Consider the following 24,422-nt stretch of genomic DNA (forward strand, 5'->3'; position numbering starts at 1 on the left):
GGTGGGTCACTAGGACCCGGCACGGCACGGCAGTGGGGCACTAGGACCCGGCACGGCAGTGGGGCACTAGGACCCGGCACGGCAGTGGGGCACTAGGACCCGGCACGGCAGTGGGGCACTAGGACCCGGCACGGCACGGCGGTGGGGCACTAGGACCCGGCACGGCAGTGGGGCACTAGGACCCGGCACGGCAGTGGGGCACTAGGACCCGGCACGGCACGGCGGTGGGGCACTAGGACCCGGCACGGCACGGCAGTGGGGCACTAGGACCCGGCACGGCAGTGGGGAGCGGGGACATGGAGGAGCGGCAGTGGCGGCACCGCGGGTCCCCGGCCTCCGCCAACCGGCCCCACTAAACGGCGGGGTGATCGCCCCGGCCTCGGGTACCCACAGCCCGACTAGCGAAGCGGCCGCGATAGAGGCCGGGCCCGGGCGGGGATGGCGCCGCGCTGCCGGCGCTCCTGGCTCAGCGTGTTGTTGGGCCTAGTGCTCGGCTTCGGCCTCGCCTCCTGGTTGGTGCTGCCCCGGGCCACAGTGCCGGGGCGGGCGGCGCGCCAGCGGGAGAGGGCCGGGTGCGGGCAGTTAGCGGGGTCTGCGGGCGGGGAGGAGGATGAGGACGAGGATGAGCGGCCCGCCGCCTCCCGCTTCATGTACGTGGGGGTGATGAGCGCCAAGAAGTACCTGAGGAGCCGGGCGCTGGCGGCCTACGGCACCTGGGCCCGACACATCCCCGGCCGCGTCGAGTTCTTCTCCAGCGAGGGCTCAGACCTCAGCCTGCCGCTGCCGCTCGTCGCCCTCCCCGGCGTGGACGACACCTACCCGCCGCAGAAGAAGTCCTTCCTGATGCTCAAGTACATGGGCGAGCGGCATCTGCAGCACTTCGAGTGGTTCGTGCGGGCCGACGACGACACATACATCCGCGGCGAGAGGCTGGAGCGCTTCCTACGGGGCCTCAACAGCAGCCAGCCGCTGTACCTGGGCCAGACCGGCCTCGGCGCGCCAGAGGAGATGGGCAAGCTGGCGCTGGAGCCGGGCGAGAACTTCTGCATGGGTGGCCCGGGCGTGGTGCTGAGCCGTGAGCTGCTCCGCCGGGTGCTGCCTCACATCGGCCAGTGTCTGCGGGAGATGTACACCACACATGAGGACCTGGAGCTCGGCCGCTGTGTGCGCAGGGTCGCCGGCGTTCAATGCGCCTGGTCTTATGAGGTAAGGACACAAGCCGAGCCTCTGATTCTCCGGCACTTTGTGCTCTCGGGAGGAGGAGGTGATGCCGGGGAAGCAGAGGCAGGGATGCTGCTGGTAAAACCATAGTCAATGCATGTCACAGTCTGAAAGTATAAACATGAAAACACCAACCTAGGGGAGGGAAGAGCAAAGTGATTGCCAAGTGGTGCGAAGGAGCTCGCAAGCTTGAAGTCACTTCTACACCCAGGGGGTGATTGATGTACTATAGTGTGGAACTTTTCTCCACGTGACAGCTATTACTCGACCAGTATTTTTAGTGAGATCCTTTGTCAAGAATGAGGAATTGAAGTTAAAGTTTCGACATAGTAATTGTTATTAAGATTATAAATCAATCATGATTTCATTCAAAGATGCTTGAAGAGGCATGGATATAAATCGTGCATCAGTATATATGTCTGGAGATATATTAAATAACTCCTAGTTAGGAGTATCAAACAATTGTGTGGATATTTGAGGTTTTATGTATGAAGAATGTATAAATTCTTCAATTTGTGCAGCTTCTGGATATTAAATCATTTGCATAATATTACTAGATCTTGCAAAATTGAATTTTGAGTTTAATTTGTGTAACAACATGAAAATCCTGACGTTGCAAGAATCTCCAGGTCAAAAAAATAAAGTGCTGAGGAACTCAGCGGGTCAGGGAATGGATATTTTGGGATGGGATCCTTTGAGGGACCTTTCTTCAAATGGTCCTCACCCAAAATATCATTAGTCTATTTCCTCCACAGATTCTGTTTTACCTGCTGAGTTCCCACAGCACTGTTTCTTGCCCAAAAAGTTCTTTGAATTATGTGCTGTGGATAAAGTGGAGCAAGTCTACTTTATTTGGGGTTAAAGAGGGAACTGCAGATGCTGGAGAATCGAAGGTTACACAGAAAAGCTGGAGAAACTCAGCGGGTGCAGCAGCATCTATGGAGCGAAGGAAATAGGCAACGGATTTCGGCCCGAAACGTTGCCTATTTCCTTCGCTCCATAGATGCTGCTGCACCCGCTGAGTTTCTCCAGCTTTTCTGTGTAACCTACTTTATTTGGGGACCTTTTTGATAAGTTTTACATCAAAAGTTGTTGAAAATAGAATTTGGTGTAGGTGGATATATATTTATTGGATAGATAATTGACGTACTAACTGGAAAATTGTGCATAAACGACCCTTTTGTTCGATTGATGTGTCAGTGGGATCAGTACCATAGTCTCGGTTTTTTCCATTTGTCTTGTATGAAGTTAACCGACTGAAGTATGGTGACTTCAATTTTCTCGATGAAAGAGGACAAAAATAGGTTGTGGCTGTGCAAAGATCTGGCAAATGTGGCAAAAAGATGCGAGTCTGAAGAAGGGTCTCCACCTGAAACGTCACCCATTCCTTCTCTCCAGAGATGCTGCCTGGCCTGCTGAGTAAAGTATTTTTTATCAAAAGATGATATTTGGGTATTTTAGAGCATGAATATAGCAAAATAATAGTCTGGGGAAGTTGAATAAAAGACAGGGAGCATGTATATACAATATTTCAGTCGTATATAAATCAGAAAGAAGGTGGGTGCTGAGCCAATGGACAATGGTTTTGCAAGGAAAGGTTAAACAAGCTCGTTTTGTGTCTGCTGAAGTTTAGCTAAGTGAGGGCATAATTGAAAAATAAACCAACGGCTAGTGCTCACTCAGATAGGAGCTGAATCTATTGTTTAATACGATTACACCAACTGATCTGATTGTACTCTCAAAATCACAGTCCAGTCAATTCTTCAAGTATCGAACACTTCCTTAAAAATAATCCCAAAAAATCTTCCACCACTCTGGAGGAAGCACGAGGATTCCATCCTTAAAAACTGTATCTCAGCCCTGTTAAATAGGCTTTTTTTCCTTCCTTGCTGCACATCAAGGCTATGAGAGCACCTATAAAATCTTGGTATTTGTGATTTGTGTGGTGAATTAAACAAAAAAAGCATGGCATAAATGTGTTCTTTGTGTGAGACAAAGGGGCGACATGGGTGCACCAGAGTCTGCTTGTAGAGGAACGTTGGGCTGCAGTAAGTTTATCACACAAAAATCAGGGTTCTCACCGTATGTACTACGTAATATTCAATAAATTGAGTAGTTCTCGCTTGCCATGTGAATACGTTCTTTGAAGTGTCAGAAGAACCTGCCTGGAACCAACCAGACTGGTATGAATGCTATAAGGGGAATATGGTGATATAACTGCAAGCTGTTGGGAAATGGAATATGCATACCAGATTTAAATAGCATTGGGACAGAGAGAAACTGTTACCTGTGCACACTCTCGGGTACCCTGCAGTGAGAGTTGTGAAAAGATTTGTAGAATGGACAGGCAAATGGTTCAGAGCATCCGAGATGTCCTCATTCTTTGGGGAACAAGGGTTCCTCACTTCTATCATAGATGAAACCCTCACACGTACCTCCTCGGTACCCCCGTAGCTCTACTCTTACTCACCCCTCCCCAGTTGCAACAGGGACAGAGTTCCCCTAGTCCTCACCTTTCACCCCATCAGTCACCTCCAATAATATCCCACCACTAATCACATTTTTCCATCTCCACCCCTTTCCGCAGAGACCGTTCCCTCTGCAACTCCCTGGTTAATTCATCCCTTCCCACCTAAACCACCCCTTCCCCAGGTACTTTCCCCAGCAACCGCAGAAGATGCAATGCCTGTCCCTATACCTCCTACCTTGACTCCGTCGAAGGACCCCGATAGTCCTTTCAGGTTGGGCAGAGGTTCACTTGTACCTCCTCCAACCTCATCTACTGTATTCGTTGTTCCAGGTGTGGGCTATTGTATATTGGCGAGACCAAGCATAGACTGGGTGACTGCTGAACACCTTTGCTCAGTCCGCCTTGGCCTATGAGATCTCCCAGTTGCCAAACACTTTAACTCCCATTGCCATACTGACAATTCTGTCCTCCATGGTAGACAAAAAATGCTGGAGAAACTCAGCGGGCGAGGCAGCATCTATGGAGAGAAGGAATAGGCGACGTTTCGGTTCGAGACCCTTCTTCCTCTTTCTGTCCTCCATTGTCAGAGTGAGGTCAAATGCTAATTGAACGAACACCATGTCATATTTCGCTTGGGCAGCTTGCAAACTGACGGTATGAATATTGATTTCTCTAACTTCAAGTAACTCTTGCATCCCCCTCTCTCTCCATCCCTCCCCCTTCCTAGGTCATTGTACTAGTTTTGCTGCTGTCCTGTGCAGAAAGAAACTGCAGCTGCTGGTTTAAATCGAAGATAGACACAAAATGCTGGAGTAACTCAGCCGGGCAGGCAGCATCCCTGGAGAGAAGGAATGGGTGACGTTCGGTGAAGGGTCTCGACCCAAAACATCACCCACAGATGCTTCACTGTTGTCCTTTTGAGGTTTATTGTCTGTATAACACAGCCAGCAATGGACAGTTTCCTTGATCATTGTTACTTTTTTGCATATCTTTCATTCATTTGTTCTATATCACTGCTCTTGTTTCACTTTCCCCTGATTCTCAGTCTGAAGCAGGGTCTTAACCCAAAACGTCACCGATTCCTTTTCTCCAGAGATGCTACCTGACCCGCTGCATTACTCCAGCTTTTTGTGTCTAGTTTAAACCAGTATTTACAGTTCCTTCCTGCATGGCAAATGATAAATGTTGTGGAATGCCTTTTGAATGTGGACACAGTTGATATCCTGCAACGGACTAGGCTTTTAGAATTGTATTGCAATGTTTCTCTCTACAATAAAATGTTTTGTATTCCAAATGATCCAGATCTCCCACAGCTGGAACTGGTCATTATATGATGTGCAGCCAACATGGAGTTTGGTGATTCCTGTCTCCTTGCCCCTTGAGCTTTAAGCAGCTGGGTAAAAGCTGACTTTAGATTTGATTTCAAGCAAAGATAGTGTGCACAAAATTGCAGAAAGGTAAAAGTTGTAGGTTTGGATCTGAGCTGAATTATCTTCCATACAGACAGGCCACTTTTTGCATTCTGGATTGCAATGTAGTTGTCACTGGATTTTACTAGTGGAAGGTGGCCTTTTATTAAAACATTTTTTATGAAAAACCTTGAATTGGAATGATGTCTTTCAAAACAAGATGGTGACAAGACTGACAGCATATTTCTGTTCCAAACATTATGTAACTTTGTGAATTCCTGAGGTTTGCTCATCAAAGAGGGCATTTTTATATTTTTGCATCACACTGAGACTTGGTGACACGATTCCTGTTTTGTAACTAAAAAACAAACTAGATGTTGGAACTGTGTATATAAAAACAATGCTGGAAATCTTCTGCAGGTCAGGCTGCAGAGTGCGAAGAGCAGTACACTGATTGCTTACTGACTTTGAATACCGTCTGCATGATTCAAATGCAAATGCTTATTATGGGCATGTTGGAATGCTTCTTAATAAACAATTAAATCCTGAACCAGATCAGCATTGGGTTTTGGCCTATGACCTATGAGAACGACAGGTGGAATTTCTCAGCCCAGATCTGCAGATTCTTTTATGCTTGAGGTCTCAAAGACCTCATCTCTGCTATTTGCTAATCATCAGCAATACTAACTCCTAGTTTGTTTCTATTAAGATGTGTTCCTTAAACTAATATCAGATAATATTTTATACTCTGTATCATAAATCTCCAGATTAGGATTTAGAATCGGATAGACACCAGATGCTGGAGTAACTCGCCGAAACGGGCAGCATCTCTGGATAGAAGGAATAGGTGACGTTTTGGGTCGAGACCTTTCGGAGTCTGAAGAAGAGTCTCAACCCGAAACGTCACCCATTTCATCTATCCAGAAATGCTGCCTGTCCCGCTGTTACTCCAGCATTTTGTCTCTATCTTCAGTGTAAACCAGCATCTGCAGGTCCTTCCTGCACATTTAGAATCAGATACCATTTTTGGTCTTGCTCACAAACCTCTACCTCTGAAATTGTTGTCACATAAAACTTCCAAGTCCATCATTGCTTGCCCTTCAGTGAAATGTACCCAGTACTATGCCTCTGTTTCCCTCTTCACCAATTTAATTGTCAACCATATTTATTTCAAATGTGACAGCAGAGTTTGCAATTGTGTTTTTAGAAGAGTTTTTGCATGTGGATAATTTGAATAGCTAAGAAGGCAGGCCTGGAAAGTTGGCAATGCTCCAATCTAGACCATAAGCTTTGTTCATTTCACTCAAAACTGCAAAATCTGGTTATCAACAAATGTATCTTTTTCACAGTAATAAACAAAGCTAGAAACTTATTTTCACCACAAAATCCTGAAAACTGCACAAACAGTTCGTATTCAGAGTAGTCACGACTTTGGGTGGTGTCCTGGTTGGTCATTTTATCAATATCTTTTTCTGTTACTGATTTTCCGAAGATGAAAGTTTAAACAAAATCCAAGAATAATTGTGACATTTTGAGATGTGGTGCTGCATGTTATTTCCTTGCTGCTGTGAATAGGCTTTTAGCAGAGACTGGCCTGTTAAACAAATCCTCAGGCTACTCATTTCTTACTTAACTGGTAAGGGAGCCCATTGTCTATATCCTAAAATGCGGTTTTCTAGCTTTATGTCATTTAGTTCCAATAAACCAAATGGTGTTTCTCCCAGTTATGGATTACATAAGCTTCAAGTCAAACGGAGGCAGGATTTCTGAGTAGTAATTTCTAACTGTAGTGAAAATGTGGAGCCCCAGGTACTTGCTGTTGGTTTGGCCTGGTGCTGCCCCTTACTCCAGATGGCTGAGAGTGGCCTAAATAGCGAGACTTCCTGGAAACAAGATCCCACTTGTGGTTCTGCCTTCAACTACAGAATCAAGGCTAGAACTATTCTCTGCAGATGGTTTAATTAATGAGTGTTCTCTTTCCTGGTTCATCCTTATGCTTGGGAATATGCGGCCACGTTGTGAAATTTTCCAACCATTTTCTTGCTTTCGTGCATTTTTGTTGGCTTAAATTTAGAAGAAAATCAATTGTAATGGGAATTGTGCAAGGATCTGCAAATTTTATTTCCATCTGTGCATTTGGATACATGGGTAATTGTGCTACCTTGTTTAGTAAAATGTCTGTAATAAACTTGAGTTATTGCAATGCAATTGAATGCATCCAACAATGAAAGACTCTTTGTTTCTAAGTGGTTGTATGCCCACTTTTGTTCAAATTTGTTATTTATAAAAACATCCAAGGAGAGCAGCTTCATAAATGACCTTCAAGATTTCAACCCTTGAACCTTGGCCTGCCATTCATTTTCAGACCCAGGACCAATAGTCTGAGCACATGTGCTATCCCACTATGTATAACTCTTATTGGAGATGGAAGATTTCTGTCACTGGCATCAAATTCTTTGAACATTCCTTGTTTATATATGTGTTTATATCATTTTAATCCTCTTCTTAAATTTGATGCAATAGCAAACATAGCAAAGGAACATTTCCTCTTTGCCTAAGGTTTTAGTTATTTTTATAGGAAAAATATTTTGTGGTTATCTTTGAAATCAAGTTGAGGAGACTAACAGTAACAGAATGTAGCTCGATATCCTACATTTGAATTGAATTGGTGTAAGGATATCCGCACTGTCCTGTTTCTCTTCACAAAAATGTAGATTGCACCAAATGGAATTCTATTGCCACAATTTGATAACATGTAAATTTTAAATAAGATCAAGATCAAGATTCAAGATTCAATTTAATTGTCATTTGGACCCCTTGAGGTCCAAACGAAATGCGTTTCTGCAGCCTTACATTACAAACAAATAGACCCAAGACGCAACATAATTTACATAAACATCCATCACATCGCTGTGATGGAAGGCCAAAAAAACTTATCTCTCCACTGCACTCTTCCCCCCCCCGATGTCAGAGTCAAAGTCAAAGCCCCCGGCTGGCGATGGCGATTGTCCCGCGGTCATTAAAGCCACGCCGGGTGGTGCGAGGTTCGCACACCGGGTCTTGGTGTTAGAGCCCCCGGCGTGCGCTCGCAGAGTCCCGCGGCCATTCCAAGTCGCGCGGGGCGGTGATGTCAGGCCCCGCTCCAGGAGCTCTTCGACCCCGCAACTCGGGCGGGAGAAGTCGCCGTTGCGAGAGCCCTGAAAAGCGGTCTCGCTCCAGGGACCCGCGGGCTCCCGGTGCTGCCGTCCGCCAGACCCGCAGTTGCAGCCTCAGAATCTCCGGAGGTCGGGACGCAGCAGCAGCAGCTCCACCACCGCTCCACCCGCTCTGGACTCGGCCAGCTCCGCGACGGTGAGGTGAGTCGTCGGCACCAGAGCCCCCGGTCTTCTCCTGTTGGAGGCCGCTCCTCGTTGCAGCCCCAACGACAACGGAGACCCGACAAGAAAAGGTCGGGTCTCCCGTGCAGGGAGAGATTTAAAAGTTACCCACCCCCACACACACACCCCAACAAAAAAATAACAAAAACTACATAGAAACATAGACAAAAAATAATAAAAACGGGCTGCAGAGGCCGCTGCTGACGAGAGTCGCGACGCCTACCGGAAGCATACCGAAATAAAACCTCGTGCTTTGTTGTTTAATGAGTGCAATTGTCATATACCTTTGGCTTAGTTCTCAGTGTAAACTCTTGATGTGTGGACTAGTTACTGACAATTGACTTAAAAAAAAATGGAAACATGATTAGATCATGTAAGGGGTTGGACAGGCTAGATGCAGGATGATTGTTCCCGATGTTGGGGAAGTCCAGAACAAGGGGCACAGCTTAAGGATAAGGGGGAAATCCTTTAAAACCGAGATGAGAAGAACTTTTTTCACACAGAGAGTGGTGAATCTGTGGAACTCTCTGCCGCAGAGGGTAGTCGAGGCCAGTTCATTGGCTATATTTAAGAGGGAGTTAGATGTGGCCCTTGTGGCTAAGGGGATCAGAGGGTATGGAGAGAAGGCAGGTACGGGATACCGAGTTGAATGATCAGCCATGATCATATTGAATGGCGGTGCAGGGTCGAAGGGCCGAATGGCCTACTCCTGCACCTAATTTCTATGTTTCTATGTAACCTGTTCTGCTATTTATGATCTTATTGATCGTATGTTGGCCTCTTTCTTTCGTGCTTTCATAAAGTCTTGATGTCTTTAGTCCAATAATTTTATCATGGCTTTTTCAATGTACACAATTAATTGATATCTCTAGCTTATTGGACGGAGAGTTCCAAAGTGTAACTGGCCCTAGCAATGGTTCCCTGGTCTGTCTTGGCAGTTCCTTAAACTATGCCCTCCAATGCAAACCCTCTCCTCGCCTTCATCTCCCATGAGGGCATAAACCCTAACAAACCCCCTCAATACTGTTTTAAAGTAAGGTGACCTCTCAAACTGTGAGATTAGGGCCCAACCTGCACAATTCTTTTTGTAAATCGGTCCCATCATTCCTGAATCAACGTTATGTGCTTCTTGAACTTCCACCAGTTCACATGTACCAAGTATTGGACTAAAATTGGACAAAATACTTAAGGAGTGCTAATAAGGGCAGTAAAAGAATAACTCGGTGGGTCAGGCAGCATCTGTGGAGAACATGGATAGGTGCCATTTCAAGTCGGGACCCTTCTTCAGACTGATTCTGTGGTTGGGGGGATAAAGCTGGAAGCAGAATGCAGAAATGTACATCGCTATCTCTACCTACATGGCCTGATGTGTCCCTCACCTTCCTGTTGCAGTCAAACTGGGGATCAGCTGTGATTCAGAGGCATGGTGAAGGGGTTAGTCAAGACTAGCACAAGGTGTACTTATGAAGAAACAAGGAAGTCCTAGCTGGTAAAACTGCAATACAGGGCTACATTTGTGCTGAGTAGCATATGATGGAGCCTACGGTCCTTGCAACCAACATTGAAACAAGCTGTGCAGTCATGTAGCATTTAGTCATAAACCATTAAAGTAGAGGATACCAAGACTTTCCTAAAACATGATCCAACCATTGGCCAAGGACATTGACATCAAGGTAGCATTTGATAGTATATGTTTTGGGAGGTAAAAATAGCAGCAGAGGTAGGTCCCGTTTTCCCCCCTTTAATATGATCATGGTTCATCGTGCACTTGTGTAACCTGTTCCTACCTCCTCCTAATAACCCATGTATTTATAATTCTGTTATTTGTTCAGTTGTGATATTTAATAACTTGGCTTCCATTGCCTTCTGTGGTCCAGGATTCCAAGGGCCATCTTGGGCAATGGAATTTTTCCCGATCTGTTCTAAATGGCAAGGGCAACAGATGAAGAAAAACATCACCATCTGATTGTTTTCCTCCAAGGCAAAAGCATCTCAACTTAGAAATGTATTGCAATGCCCAAGTCCTGGAACATCCTATCCAACAACAATAGAAGTATCTTCAGCAGATAAACTGTGGTGATTCAAGAACGCAGGCTTGAGAGCAATTGGCCATGGGCAACAAGTTCTGCTGGCCTTGCCATTAATGCCCAGATCAAGAACCATCCTGGAAGATGAATAAATACTATTTAATTACTAGCAAAACAAGAGTTGTTTTCCCAATGGTGTCTCTCTTAGCTGCAACGAAGCCGAAGGTAAAAGCTTGATGGTGTAGAACGTTTAGGCAAAATAATGAATGAAGTGGTGATCTCGTGATAAGAGAACATTTAAATCGGTTTACCTTCTATATCAGAGCATGCCGTTTCTATGTGCAATGCAATACTGATGCACGTAATAGAAATGGGTTTGTAACTAAGGTAATGCAATAATGATGGTATCTTTACTCCAGGGAATATAAATTGGCAACTATAGTCCTAAAGCCAAGTTAACGAAGCGCAGTAGACGGGTTCGTAGAAAAGTCTCTAGACAAGTAAATAACATTGAGAATTAGAAATGCCGCTGTGGGTAACTGCTGTCTCAAGAATATTGGATTGAAAACAGCTCAAGTTGCAGGAAACGGAGCCTGTAGGAGAATCTTAGAAACCAACAAACAATAGTTTTGCTGTGTATAAACTTTAATGTTCTTAACATATGTGTATCCCCCCCCCCCCCCCCCCCCCCCCCCCGTATGGAATAAAGTCTGTGGAAATAAGGATCTACTAAGGTTAACTAAACTTGGAATATTCGTTTGAAAAAGCTCAAAGTTGCAAAAGTAGTAAGCCAGAGTTGGGCGAATAAGCAGATAATATTAACTAATTGATCGTGGAAGAAAATAGAAGTAAATTGACAAGAAACTTGCTTTTGAAGCTCTTACAAAATCTTTAATGCTTAAATGCCAAAGTAAGTGTTTCCCTTAGAGCTGAAATGCGAGAGGATTTAAAACAGATTAACGACAATACAAGAATTAGGAAAGTAAAAGAATGAAAATCCATCATGAGAAAATGTGCCACATAAACTAATGAGACCAAGGCTGACAGATGTATTGCATGTGATAACCTGCACATCCCGGTTCTAAAAGATGTTGGTACTTTTGTTGTAAATTGTCAAAGGTTCCTGTATATTTGCCATTTTGCAGTCTGAGATGTCCATCCATAAATGGAAGGAAGGAGAAAGCATTACCCTGCAGGAGGATGAGCACAATATTGATTGTCGGGAAAATGCTGATTCATATGAAACCATAACATGACCAGGTAGGGTCTAGAGATTGTCTGCAAAGTTACATTAAATTAAAAGCCTTGACAGATTTTGATCATGAGTCATGGATATGACTGACAATGATGGTCGTAGACCGAAATGTTGCCTATTTCCTTCGCTCCATAGATGCTGCCTCACCCGCTGAGTTTCTCCAGCATTTTTGTCTACCACTGACAACGACGGTGTCTGTTTTCCCTCCTGTGATGATCCTGAATTGAAGAAGCATTTAAAAGTTAACTACATTGGTCAGACGAGGCAAGGGTGGTATACATTATTTCCTGAAGAATATTAGTGAATCGGTTGTGGTTTTTGTCAGGCTGAGTTTACTGGCCACTGTACTTGATACCAGTGCTTCATTCTGGTATCATTTATGTATGATTCTTATTTTTCGGTTTATCGAGTGAAAATGTTATGTTATGCTGACAATGTTTGTTTAAGGTAAGAGGTCAAATAGGATTGGTCACATGTGTGACATTTTGGTACACTTTCCAAAGAATCGACCATTAGTAGAGGATTGGTTATTGATACAGTATTGGTATTAGTAGAGGATTGGTTATTGATAGAAAATGGTGGGAATAAATGGACCATTCTTCAGTGGATAAAAGTTAAATTATTGTTGTACCCCAGAATATAGTGGTGCTTCAATCTGTTAATGAATTTGCTAAAGGGCAAATTCAGGGTTCAGCCGTCCGCGACAGATGGGTACACGGGTTTGAGTGAGGAGGAAGTTACTTGGCTTGAATGGGTGAAAATATGGCATTGACATATAATAAGGGGAAATGCGAGTGTATCCACTTTGGTAAAAGGAATAGAATATCAAAATGCTTACATTTTCTTCGGTCTTTTATATTAAGATTTATTCAATCTGCAAGTTTTGGAATGCAGGTAATTAGGAAGGCACATTCACTGGCACTCCATCCCCTTTGTAACCCCTTGTTACGGCATTTTGATTATATGCAAACATCTCTGGAGTACTTACACAGTTTGAACTTGCGCATGCTGCATTTGGGACAATGCAGTGGATTTAATCTCAAGAATGAGCGGAAAGGGTCCCTGAGTTGTAGAAAGAGGGCTGATTTCATCTAAACAAACTATTGGGAACCTCAACAGGATGGATACAGTGAAGCTACTTCTACAGGGAGTGCGAAGAAGGGTCAAGACACAACATTGTCTGCGCATTTCCTCAACAGACGCCTGACCCATTGAGTTCCTCCAGATGTTTGTGTTTTTTGCTCAAGATTCCAATAACTCCAGTGTCTTGTCTCCTTGTTTTCTCTGGAGCTGTCTAGTACCAGGGTTGTATGGAACTAGAATTAGATGAGATATTGTATTCAGCCCAGCCACCCTCGACTCCCTTGCATTCTGGACCTTTTTTTAAAGCTGTTGCTCATTGAAGCTTGGAAGAGTTTGTGCTCCAGAAGGTCTTTAATTTTTTTTAAATCTTCCTTTCTCTGCTTTTAGATTCTGAGAACTGTTGTCATTTTCAATACTTATAGAATGAGGATTAACCAATTGAACAACAGCTTTTGATAGGCATGGTCGCAAAATAACAGTCTTAAGTTCTTGATTTGTACAAAATATGCTGGGGGAAACGGGGCCCCTGGGCTGGTTTGAAAGTAAACATGAAACTAATGTAGTATTTTTGAGAATTGGGAGAATATTGAACCTAGGGAGAATAAAACTTGACTACTTTCATTTGATTACTTTTATTAAATTCCTCAGGAGGCTGATGTGTGTATAAATATATAATATTGTCATTTGCTTTTAAAATATCAGTTTTGCTCTGTCACACTTTATATTAAAAGCTAAACAATAGTTTCTCTGTCAGAAAATTTACCTCATTGAACAGCATTCGGAGGGGGCCTCTGGATAGCAAATCCTGGCACATTGAACAGCCAATCTTGGCAGACAACCTTCATTAAAGAAAAATGAATGAATTTAGTGTTTGGGATTTTTAAACTTCATGGGAGTGGACCTGCTTGGATGGGTGGAGTTTTGTCAGAAACCAGGACATTAATACCAACATGGGATTAACTGTGTCAGTATTGATTATTACAATCTCAGTTGGACCTAATGCATGAACATCAGAGTGGACTAAGTTTGTTGGCCAGCAAGGATGGAAACAAGCACTGCAATGAAAGTTATCGCAATAGTCTAAAACTTAGATCCCTTGAGAAAAGGAATAGAATAGAGAGAAATAGAATAGAGAATATTCTGAGCGATAGGATATATAGGTATTTAGTTGGGCAAGGGCTGATTAGGGATAGTCAGCATGGTTTTGTAAGTGGGAGGTTGTGTCTTGCAAATCTGAGGTTTTTGGAAAAAAAGGTGATCAAAAAGGTCGCTGAGGGCAGACTTCAGCAAAGCATTTGACAAGGTGCTGCATGGCAGGCTATGGAAGGTTAGGTTGCATGGGATCCAAAGAGAGATAGCTCAATGGCTAGATAATTGGCTTCATGGCAGGAAGCAGAGGGTGATGGTGAAAGGCCTGTGACTAGTGGTGCGCCTCAGGGTTCGGTGCTGGGCCCGTTACTGTTTGTCATCTACATCAATGATTTGGATGAGAACATACAAGGCAAGATTAGCAAGTTTGCAGATGATACAAAAGTGGGTGGTTTTGCAGATAGTGAAGATGGTTGTGAAAAATTGCAGCAGGATCATGATCGATTGGCCTGCTGGGCTGAGGAATGGTTGATGGAATTTAATACAGAGAAGTGTTGAATTTTGGGACGTCTAACAATTGCAGGACCTACACAGTAAATGGCAGGGTTCTGGGGAGTGTTATAGAGCAGAGGGATCTAGGTGTGCAGGTGCATGGTTCCTTGAAGGTGGTCGCAGGCACATCGGGTGGTCAAAAAGGCTTTAAAAGTTGGGAAATCATGTTGCAATTGTATAAGACGTTGGTGAGGCTGCATTTAGAGTATTGTGGTCAGTTCTGGGTACTATGCTTTAGGAAGCTGGAAAGGTATCAAAGAAGATTTACGAGGATGTTGCCCGGACTAGAGGGTCTGAGTAGGCTGGGACTCTATTCCATGGAGCGCAGGAAGATGAGAGGTGATCTCATTGAGATGTATAAAATCATGAGAGTAATAGATTGGGTAGATGCACACATTCTCTTGCCCAGAGGAGGTGAATTGAGGACATCGGTTTAAGGTGAAGGGGGAAAAGATTTGATATCAGTCTGAGAAGTAACTTTTTCATATAAAGGGTGGTTGTATGGAACAAGCTGCCAGATGAGGTAGCTGAGGCATTTAAGAAACAGTTAGACATGTACAAGGAGGGGCCTGTTTCGACGCTATCACTCTTTGACTAATTGCTTGTGGATGGATAAAGCACAGGGTTTATTCCATCCATGCAGGCTCTGCCCAAATGAGTAAGGACGTCAATGCAAACTTCTACTGGGCTGCATACTCTAACCTTCAAGGCCCTTCTACCCTGGGCTTGGGTTATTACAATCTATGATGTGTGTGCACCATGAGAAAATATGAATCTTCAATTAGAGGTTCACTTTTTAAAAATAATTATTAGGTAGGAAAGTACATATTTTATGGCATCATCCACAAATATAGCCGAGTCTCTTTTTTTCTGTAGAGAGTACCAGTTCCAGAAGCAAAGTTGACAATCCAGTTTCACAAACTCAGTTTGAGAATGAGCAATCATTCGGCTCTTCCTTTTTCCATTATTTAACCATAACCATCTCCGTGCACGTGAATTCTCTAAATGTAATGTTAAATTGAGGTTGCGACATTGATTATTGATTAGGCCAGCAACCTCAATTTAACATTACAATGGAGCAATGTTTTAAATCTTGCTTTAGGTTTTGAATCCAGTTTAGATTTGGATACAAGCCTGGATTTACTGTTTTGTTTAGTTATTAACCTATTTTCACAAAATATGCTGCGATTCAAACTCCCTTAATTAAACCTGGGAACTATTAATTCTGTTCACTGTACATAATGTCCAAGGAAGATTCCATCCCAACTAATCAGCAATAATTTCTTTGCAACTATTTTAAATTGCTGATGGTTTCAAGCTGAATGTGCTGATAATATTTTAAACATTTCCATTAAATCTTGCACTTTGTGAGACCTATGGAACTCTGGTGGCTGGACATGGCAGTGCAGTCTATACTATTTTAGTCTGTTGTTCTCCAGGGATAGAGGGGGAAATCTCAATATGTGTTTCTCTGAATTTGTCCAAATCTACCTAGAAAGAAGGCAAGTTGCACTTACAAAGGTGTTGGGAGCCGATGCCTTGATATTCTGCATGCTGCATAAACAAATCTTGTTTACAGCAACTAAAAACAAAGCATTTTCTATGCCTCTGCTTCATGTGTCAGACGCACTGTAAAATAAACTGCACATTCCTTGCTAATTCAAGCCTATTCCAGATCCTGCCTCTCATCAATCACAGATTCTGTTTTCACTTCTGCCTATGGGCTCAAATAACTTGGTGTGGGATGTGCAAAAAGAACCTCTTTTGAATTGATTACGAAAATGTTTAGTGGTGGGCGGAGAGAGGCATTAATATTTACAGTGGTAAACAATTGATCATGGAGTAATCTCTCAAATTTAACCAACAATTTGGTCTGATGTGTGAATCTGATTTTAGTATAAAGTATAAAAATGTTTGACAACTTTTTGTTGGATACCTTGTTAAAGATCTTTAGCACTATAGGTCGATGAGCTGTATTCCTGATGATAATCTACAAATGTTCTTGCAGGTATGGTGCGATGACTTGACCTGCATGACTCTCATCAACTTACTTTACAATTCTAGTGCTGTCACTAGTGGTTTAACAGTAATTATTTTTATATAATTGTAGCATGAATGGCTCTCGCATTGTGATTTGGCTAAGCTGGTTCAGAAAACTTGTCTTTTCAATATTGGGAATCTGAAGACATACATTCTAGGATTACGTTGGTCTCTTAACATTGCTTGTATGTTATTAGTTTCCCTCCCCAAGAAAATAGGTGCAGGGGCAGACAGGGACTCCGCAGGAGCACTTGGACAGGTTGTGAGAGTGGGCAGAGAAGTGGCAGATGGAATATAGTGTAGTAAAGTGTGGAGTCGTGCATTTTGGTAGTTGGAACAAAGGTGTAGACCATTTTCTAAATGGGGAGAGAATCCAGAAATTAGAGGTGCAAAGGGACTTGGCTGGCACAGGATTCCTGCAAGTCGCAATCGGTTAGTAAAGGAAGCAAATGCAATGCTAACATTTATTTCGAGAGGGCTTGTATACAAAAACAGGGATGTAATGCTGAGACTCTATAAGGCGCTGGTCAGGCTCCATTTATAATATTGTGAGCAAATTTGGGCACCATATCTGAAGAAAGATGTTCTGGCTCTGAAGAGGGTCCAGAGCAGGTTTACAAGAATGATCCCAGGAATGATATGCGTTTGACAAAACTGGGCCTGTACTCACTGGTGTTTAGAAGAATGAGGGGGGACATCATTGAAATACACAGGATAGTGAGAGGCTTGGATAGAGTTGATGTGGAGAGGATGTTTCCACTTGTGGGAGAGTCTCGGGCTTGAGGTCATAGCCTCAGAATTAAATAACATTCTTTTAGGAAGGTAATGAGAAGGAATTTCTTTAGTCAGAGGGTGGTGAATCTGTGGAATTCTTTGCCACAGAAGGCTGTGGAGGCCAAGTCAGTGGATATTTATAAGGCATAGATAGTAGATTAGTATGTGTTATGGGGAGAAGGCAGGGGAATGGGGCCAGAAGGGAGCGATAGATCAGCCATGATTGTTTGGCGGAGTACATTTGATGGGCCGAATGCCCTAATTCTGCTCCAATCACATGATCTTTTGAAGCATTTTTTTTCCCGTACCATAAATTGACTTTCCTTAATAAAAAGGAAAACAAAAGGCAGAAATGTTTCAAGTCCTGATACGTGGCCTTTTGAATCCTAAATCATTGGACTTGTGTGTAATAGGCAGTTTGGAACCAAGTCGTATACTCTGTAATTGGGCAGTGCTAGTGAAGCATGAAACAGTTATGTTTCAGCTCCATCGCCTATCATTGGAACTATTTATGCTGCTAGTATTTTGGAGTGTTTCGTATCTTTGGGGCAATGTTAGGGGCTACGGTAGCATTTTAAATCATTCAGCTACTCCGAGATAGAAGATGAATCAAACATGAAGCTGAGGAGGCCTGTGTACTGAATCTTCTCCAGGATGGGTGAAGCTGGTGTGCTGCTGCATACAGTGTGCCCACAGAGGGCACCAACACAGAGCACAAAGGAAGATGATGCCTGAAATATATATGGTGCTGCTTAAATCTTACATTGCAAGCGTTTACTAAAAACACCGTATCAAATTTTTGCGTGAAGGGAAGCTGGTGTTGAATATAAATGTTGGGTTAGAATTATCTGGCTGTGGCAATGCTTTGCTGAAAATACACTGTCATTCTGTGCTTTGCTTCTGCCTTTTTCAAACTCCTTTGAGACGCAATTTGTATTTTCTTACTACAGCGCGTTATTGATATGTAGGTCAAGTTTTCCATGGGTGATTAGTGCGTAATGTTCCTAACAAGCAGAGGTTTATCAGAGAGCAGGCACACTTTTTGGCACCTGGGGCAATGGCTCATTCAAAATCCAGTCAGCAAATGTGTGCACCATCTGAGCAGCATGGGCCAAAAGGGGCCCAGTTTTAGGTCGGTCAGTCTGTCCTTGGATGAAACAGTGTCAGCCCAGCCTGTGCCTGTGGTTCAGGAGCGCCGATCGTGGTCTCAGAGTTGATCACCATTGTACTTGACTCAGCACCTCCCATAGCGTCACCTGGAACACAAAGACTGACTGACACAAAGAGAGAGCAGCGATATGAGGGAAAAGCTAGAACAGCGTACTGAATTTGAGTATCAGTTGGATGGAATTAAAATAGTGGACAAGACTCGAGGTCAAATGGCCTACTTACTCCTAGAAAACACTGCGCATATCTATGAAGTTTGATCTCTGCGTTTTCCTTTCTTCACAGATGCAACAGCTATTTTATGAAAACTATGAACAGAATAAAAAAGGTTATATCCAGGACCTCCACAACACCAAGATCCGGCGTGCAATCACGCTACATCCAAACAAGAGCCCCGAATATCAATACCGCCTCCACCGCTACATGCTGAGCCACCGGATGTCTGAGTTTCGTCACCGCACCATACTGCTTCACCGGGAGGTGGCACTCATGGGCAAGTACACCAACACTGAGCTTCACCCAGATGACATCCAGTTGGGAATGCCACCTTCCTTTATGCGCTTCCAGCCTGGGAACAGGGACGAGGTTCTGGAATGGGACTTCCTGACGGGGAAACACCTTTATTCGGCTTTTGATGGAGAGCCGCCAAGAAAGGGGATGGATCTGTCTCAGAAAGAAGCTTTAGATGACATCATCATGCAGTTGATGGAAATGATTAATGCCAACGCCAAATCTAGAGGCCGCATTATTGACTTCAAAGAAATTCAGTATGGCTACAGAAGGGTTAACCCTATGTATGGGGCAGAGTATGTACTTGACCTGCTCCTTCTCTACAAAAAGCACAAGGGCAAGAAGATGACTGTCCCTGTAAGAAGACATGCTTATCTGCAACAAACATTCAGCAAGGTCCAGTTTTATGAGAGTGAAGAGATTGATGCTGCAGACTTGGCCAACCAAATTAACAGGAACTCACAATCTCTCTCCATCTTCTCAAACCCACTCCAAATATTTGTCCCCTTCCAACTTGGAGCCAGTAATGTTGAACATAAGCCCAAAGATCAGAAAATCAACATCTTGGTCCCTCTGTCTGGACGCTATGAAATGTTTGTGAGATTCATGGAAAACTTTGAAAGGACTTGTCTGATTACAAATCAAAATGTCAGGTTAGTTATATTGCTACTCAATTCCGATTCAAATCCAGACAAAATAAAACAATTTGAGTTGACAAGAGATTATCAGGTGAAATATCCCAAAGCAGAGATCCAGGTCCGGGCAGTTCTGGGGCAGTTTTCAAGAGCTCTTGCTCTGCACCTTGGAGCTGCCCAGTTTAGCAATGACTCCCTACTTCTGTTTTGTGATGTTGACTTGATCTTTACGGTGGATTTTCTGCAGCGTTGCAGAACTAATACTGTGCCAGGGAAGCAAGTATATTTTCCAATTATCTTTACCCAGTTTGATCCCAAGATTGTACATGCTGGCAAACCTCCCAGTGACAACAATTCTGCTTTTACAATGAAGACTGGATTCTGGAGACACTATGGCTTTGGGATCACATGTGTTTACAAAAGTGATCTTTTATTTGCTGGTGGGTTCAACATCTCGATCCAGGGCTGGGGAATGGAGGATGTAGATCTCTACAACAAAGTCATTCAGGTTGGTTTAAAACCATTCAGGAGTCAAGAAGTTGGAATCATTCATATCCATCATCCAATCTACTGTGACCCAAATTTGGAACCTAATCAATACAAAATGTGCTTGGCGTCGCGAGCATCGACATATAGTTCCACGCAGCAGCTAGCCGAGCTGTGGCTGGAGAGGCAGCGGCCCAGTCCCAGCAACATCAGCACACTTGATAGTTCAAAGAGGACAGCATAATATCCAGCTCGGCTGGAGAACTTCATAATTTATTTTTAATGTTTTTTATAAAGTAAATTGATTATATTGTAAATAAATGTTTTACAGATAAGACATTTTACTTGGAATAAAGGAGCGTTGTGGCCACACAGGGGCTGTTTAATATCGTGGTGAATGGTGGGATGATTTATACCCGCAGCACATTTACAGTGCTCCTGGTCGAGGAGCAGAGGGGTAAAATCATGGCCGTCCAGCTCCCCGAGATTACAACATCTAACTCTCATGTGAATGAAACACAGTGCTGGAGTAACTTGGCACATCAGGCAGCATTTGTGGAGGCAGTGGACAGGTGCCGCTTCGGGTCAGGACTGTACTCCAGACTTCCATCCATTTGTCAACTAACATCTGGTCCCAAACAAAAGCATTAATTGTTCATTCCCACCACAGATGTTGCCTAACCTGCTGAGCTACTCCAGCACTTTGTATTTTGCTCAAGATTTCAGTATCTGCAGTTACTTGTATCTCCATTTATAATGTGAATAATTTGGCCATGATAATTATATTTCTGAAAGGATTTAAGCCCCTTTAATATTGAGGGACTATTGCACATCGACTTGGTTGTTACTCCATTACTTTAATTTAACTTTTAGTCAATTAGCTAATGTATCAGGACTTAATTCAGTTGTTAACCTTGTTAATTTTTGTCATAATGTATAGATTTTAGATGCCAACAGTGAAGCAATGACTAAGTTATAATTTGTTTATTCATCAAGTGTTGTGTAAATTTAGCAGGCTATGGATTTTTATGGAGGTGATTGATGGCCATCATCTCCACTAAATGGTTTAATTTCATTGCTGTGATTCACCGTCTTGTCCTATCACCTTACATTGTTTTGGGTCCACTTTTGCAGTATCTTCATTTTATTGTGTTGCATATACAGGCCTTTCTAAAGTCTATGCTTTCATCTCCTGCCCAATCCTTCCTCCACAAAGTAAGTTTCCCCATTCATGTTGTACACTTATTTGAACCATAGATCTAGAACATTGGGGTTTTAACCCTTTTGTAATGTTTGCTTAGAAAATGCTGGTTAATCCTTTAAAATATTGAGACGGGATCCAGACCCCAACACTCCATCCTAATCCAAAAGTATAGATCTTGGACTTTAGTTAACACAGAGACAACCTGGCTGCTGAACACCCGACTTGAGATCTAACTATTCCTTTGGTTTATGTTTCATTTGCAAGAAGAAGAAGGGCTTTAATTTGGTCACAAAATAGTTCAGAAGAGAATGGACCATATTTTCTTTGGGATCACTGGCACATCTTGATGTGCATTACCACCAGAGCTGGCCTTTGGCTTGCCTTGCCAAGCCAGCCCATTACAATCGATCATGTATTGGTGCTTGGTTTTGAAAATTCTACCTCGTAGTCTAGCTGTTCCACTCGGTCAATTGTTGTCTGATCCAGTACTTCAAAGCTCCATTCCTGATCATCAATCCCTTCTCATGGATGGTGCCAATCCATCTTGCATTCCATGGATTTTATTTGACTCCAAATTAACTCCCTCCCCGAGGCATCTGTTCATGGATGTGCTGTTCGTTTACTGTAAGCTGAAGTAGCCATTTAAATTTATGGGCTGCTTTATTAAAGCTAGTGTTAAAGGAAAAGCTGTTTGGGAGTAGAATGTGTGTGTGTGTGTGCATATATCAGTAGAGTGTTGGAGCATGGTTATTGATTTTGCATAATCTCAGGAATTGAGGTCTGAGTGAATATTTTATGCAAACAATCATAGACAAATCTGGCTCTGTTAAAAGTGAGAGTGGTTAGCTTCACTTAGCTTCAAACTAACATTTTAACTTTTTCGGGATCGTGGTGACTTCCTCCTGGCTTTCACTATGTATGAAATTATCTACTGATCCCATCTTTGTTGAAATGTCAATACTTTATAGCACTGTTGTGGAGTAAAGTCCACCCTAGGCTACTGTTTCTCTTTTTATTTTCCAAGGTGTCATCCATACAATTCAGAGCTACATTCAGTTGAATGGTATCAACTTATCAACTGATATTTGCATCGTATTTAAATCACTTTCTACATTTTCTGCCAACTTCTATGTTAAACAGAGCTTGTTATCAGAAGACTGTGAGAGGACATCCTGCAAAATAATGAAGCCATTCAGCAACACCTTAGTACAAATTAACTTTCCTTTAACTTTCTTGAAGAGGGGAGGGAAGGGGTAGCTTCCTGTGTCTGTGTGGTGGTTTTGACAGCAGCCACTCCAGGTGACATAAATCTAGATCCAGTGTAGTACTGAGTGACCACCTACATTAGATTGGATAAGACCCAGAGCTTATTACTGACAAAACAAGGATTGCTTTGCCTCACCATTTCTCTGCCTGTGAGAATTTGCATGGACACACTTAAATAATTATATACAAATGGATACAATACATTATGTTTTGTGTATTGACCAAATTCTGCATTTATTTCCACATTTCTTTGTTCCTACAATTTTCTAACCCTTGAATTGAGTTTTAATGTGATGTACAAAAGACCTGTAAGTTCCCTGGTTATTAGGCTCCAAGTGAATGAGTGCGGAAAATGTGCTTCAATGTGCTCATTAATAATAATTTTCACAATTCAAATGCTCTGTGTTCTGATGCCCACCCAGGGGTAATGTTGCAAACCTGAACTTTATTTTGGAACAGAAGTGGAGGTTTGTGGACATGTGGTGGGCCCAATTGAAACTTCAGACAGTACTTTAGCAATTTATTGTTTGTTATTTCAGTAATGCAACATGGAAACATCTTCATGGACCATCTATACTACCCCATAATACATACTATTTTAACATTATTTGTGGCACCATTTGGAATTTAAGTGAACATAATTCACCACGTGTGGAAAACTAATTTTATTTGTCAAGGATTTGCAGTTTCGGAGTGGATGTGCTTGCAATGTTCAACTCTATCTTCACAGCCAGAATATCTCCAGATCTGTAGTGAGTCTCACATTGGGACAATTCATTTATTAGTTTTTAAAATGTGATGCAATTTAATATTTATCTATTGTTTTCCATCTTTTGCATTGCACAATTGTAACTTTAAATCACCATGCAAAATTTTAATTCCTTTGTACTTGTCTCCATACTGGTTTATTGAATTTGAATAAAATTTGTTTTGATTTATTTATCAATAAATGTATTTAAAACTAATTTTAATGAGTTTTAAAGTGGAGCAGACTGCCACCATGTCGGCATCTAAAGCAAAAGTAAGAACCTGGGAGACAAGGGACATCTCATTGACTGGCTGAGAGTAGATAATAACAGCAAGATATTAACCCTGTGACATGTTTGATATAAGGCAGAAGCTGCAGTTTCTTCTGGCACATTACGACTTACTTCTGAAAAAGGATCTCAACCAGAAACGTCACTCATTCCTTCTCTGCAGAGATGTTGCCTGTCCCACTGAGTTACTCCAGCGTTTAGTTTCTATCTACGACTTACGTTTACATGTGTATTGAAGGAGAACATTTCACATCTAACAACTGCACCACTAACTGCATACTGTTTCATGTAGTATGTTTCCATCCTTCTCCTACCAACAATATTCTTCAATGGGGACCCATATATTATCTTTCACCATTCAAACCCATTGCAACTTGTTCACAAATGCACTGCTCTCACTTCTGCAGGCCAATGCCAGAAGCTGCAGGCTGAAGCAATGACTACAGCTGCAATGGCCTGGTGGCCAGCTGAATTGATTGCTGGTTATTGTAGACACAGCTGCCAGATGGCGTTGAGTAGATTCAGCAAGGGGAGATGGTGGCCCAGTAAAGAAGTTGCTGCAGGTGGGACAAATCTGATGGAGACTTTAAGAAGGTTGAAGAAGTCTTTAAATACACCACTATTATAACCATATGTTCTTCCAGGTCTCTGATATCCATACATATGTCTTCCTCTTATTGCCACTGAGTTTATGGCGCCTATAGTATAACCCAAAATAAGTGATCACCCTCTTCTGATTTCTCGGTTCCACTAAGAGACTCGTTGGATGATCCCCAGAAATGTCTTCTCGAAACAGCGAATATGTGCAGCAAGTCTGGAA

The 24,422-nt window shown here is 42.8% G+C and overlaps 1 protein-coding gene across 2 annotated transcripts; it reads left to right on the forward strand.

The window, feature by feature from the left end:
* chsy1 (chondroitin sulfate synthase 1) lies at positions 1-23,515 on the forward strand. Of its 2 annotated transcripts, XM_055660981.1 has the most exons (3): positions 1-1,206; positions 18,750-19,730; positions 19,791-23,515. In XM_055660981.1, exons 1-3 carry the CDS (start codon positions 439-441, stop codon positions 20,337-20,339), a joined length of 2,298 nt encoding a protein of 765 aa, XP_055516956.1. In that variant the 5' UTR covers positions 1-438; the 3' UTR covers positions 20,340-23,515. The 2 variants fall into 2 exon arrangements, with proteins under 2 accessions (XP_055516956.1, XP_055516955.1); XM_055660980.1 differs by having other exon boundaries at positions 2-1,206; positions 18,750-23,515.
* Positions 23,516-24,422: the final 907 nt, after the last annotated feature.

Source organism: Leucoraja erinacea, chromosome 33, assembly GCF_028641065.1.
Source record: "Leucoraja erinacea ecotype New England chromosome 33, Leri_hhj_1, whole genome shotgun sequence".
NCBI classification, from domain to species: Eukaryota; Metazoa; Chordata; class Chondrichthyes; order Rajiformes; family Rajidae; genus Leucoraja; species Leucoraja erinaceus.

Bases quoted from the DNA above. Each gene is read 5' to 3' on its own strand.
- chsy1 (XM_055660980.1), top strand. From the start codon at position 439: ATGGCGCCGCGCTGCCGGCGCTCCTGGCTCAGCGTGTTGTTGGGCCTA. The intron at 1,207-18,749 runs GTAAGGACACAA...CTTTCTTCACAG, and splicing joins AATGCGCCTGGTCTTATGAG to ATGCAACAGCTATTTTATGA.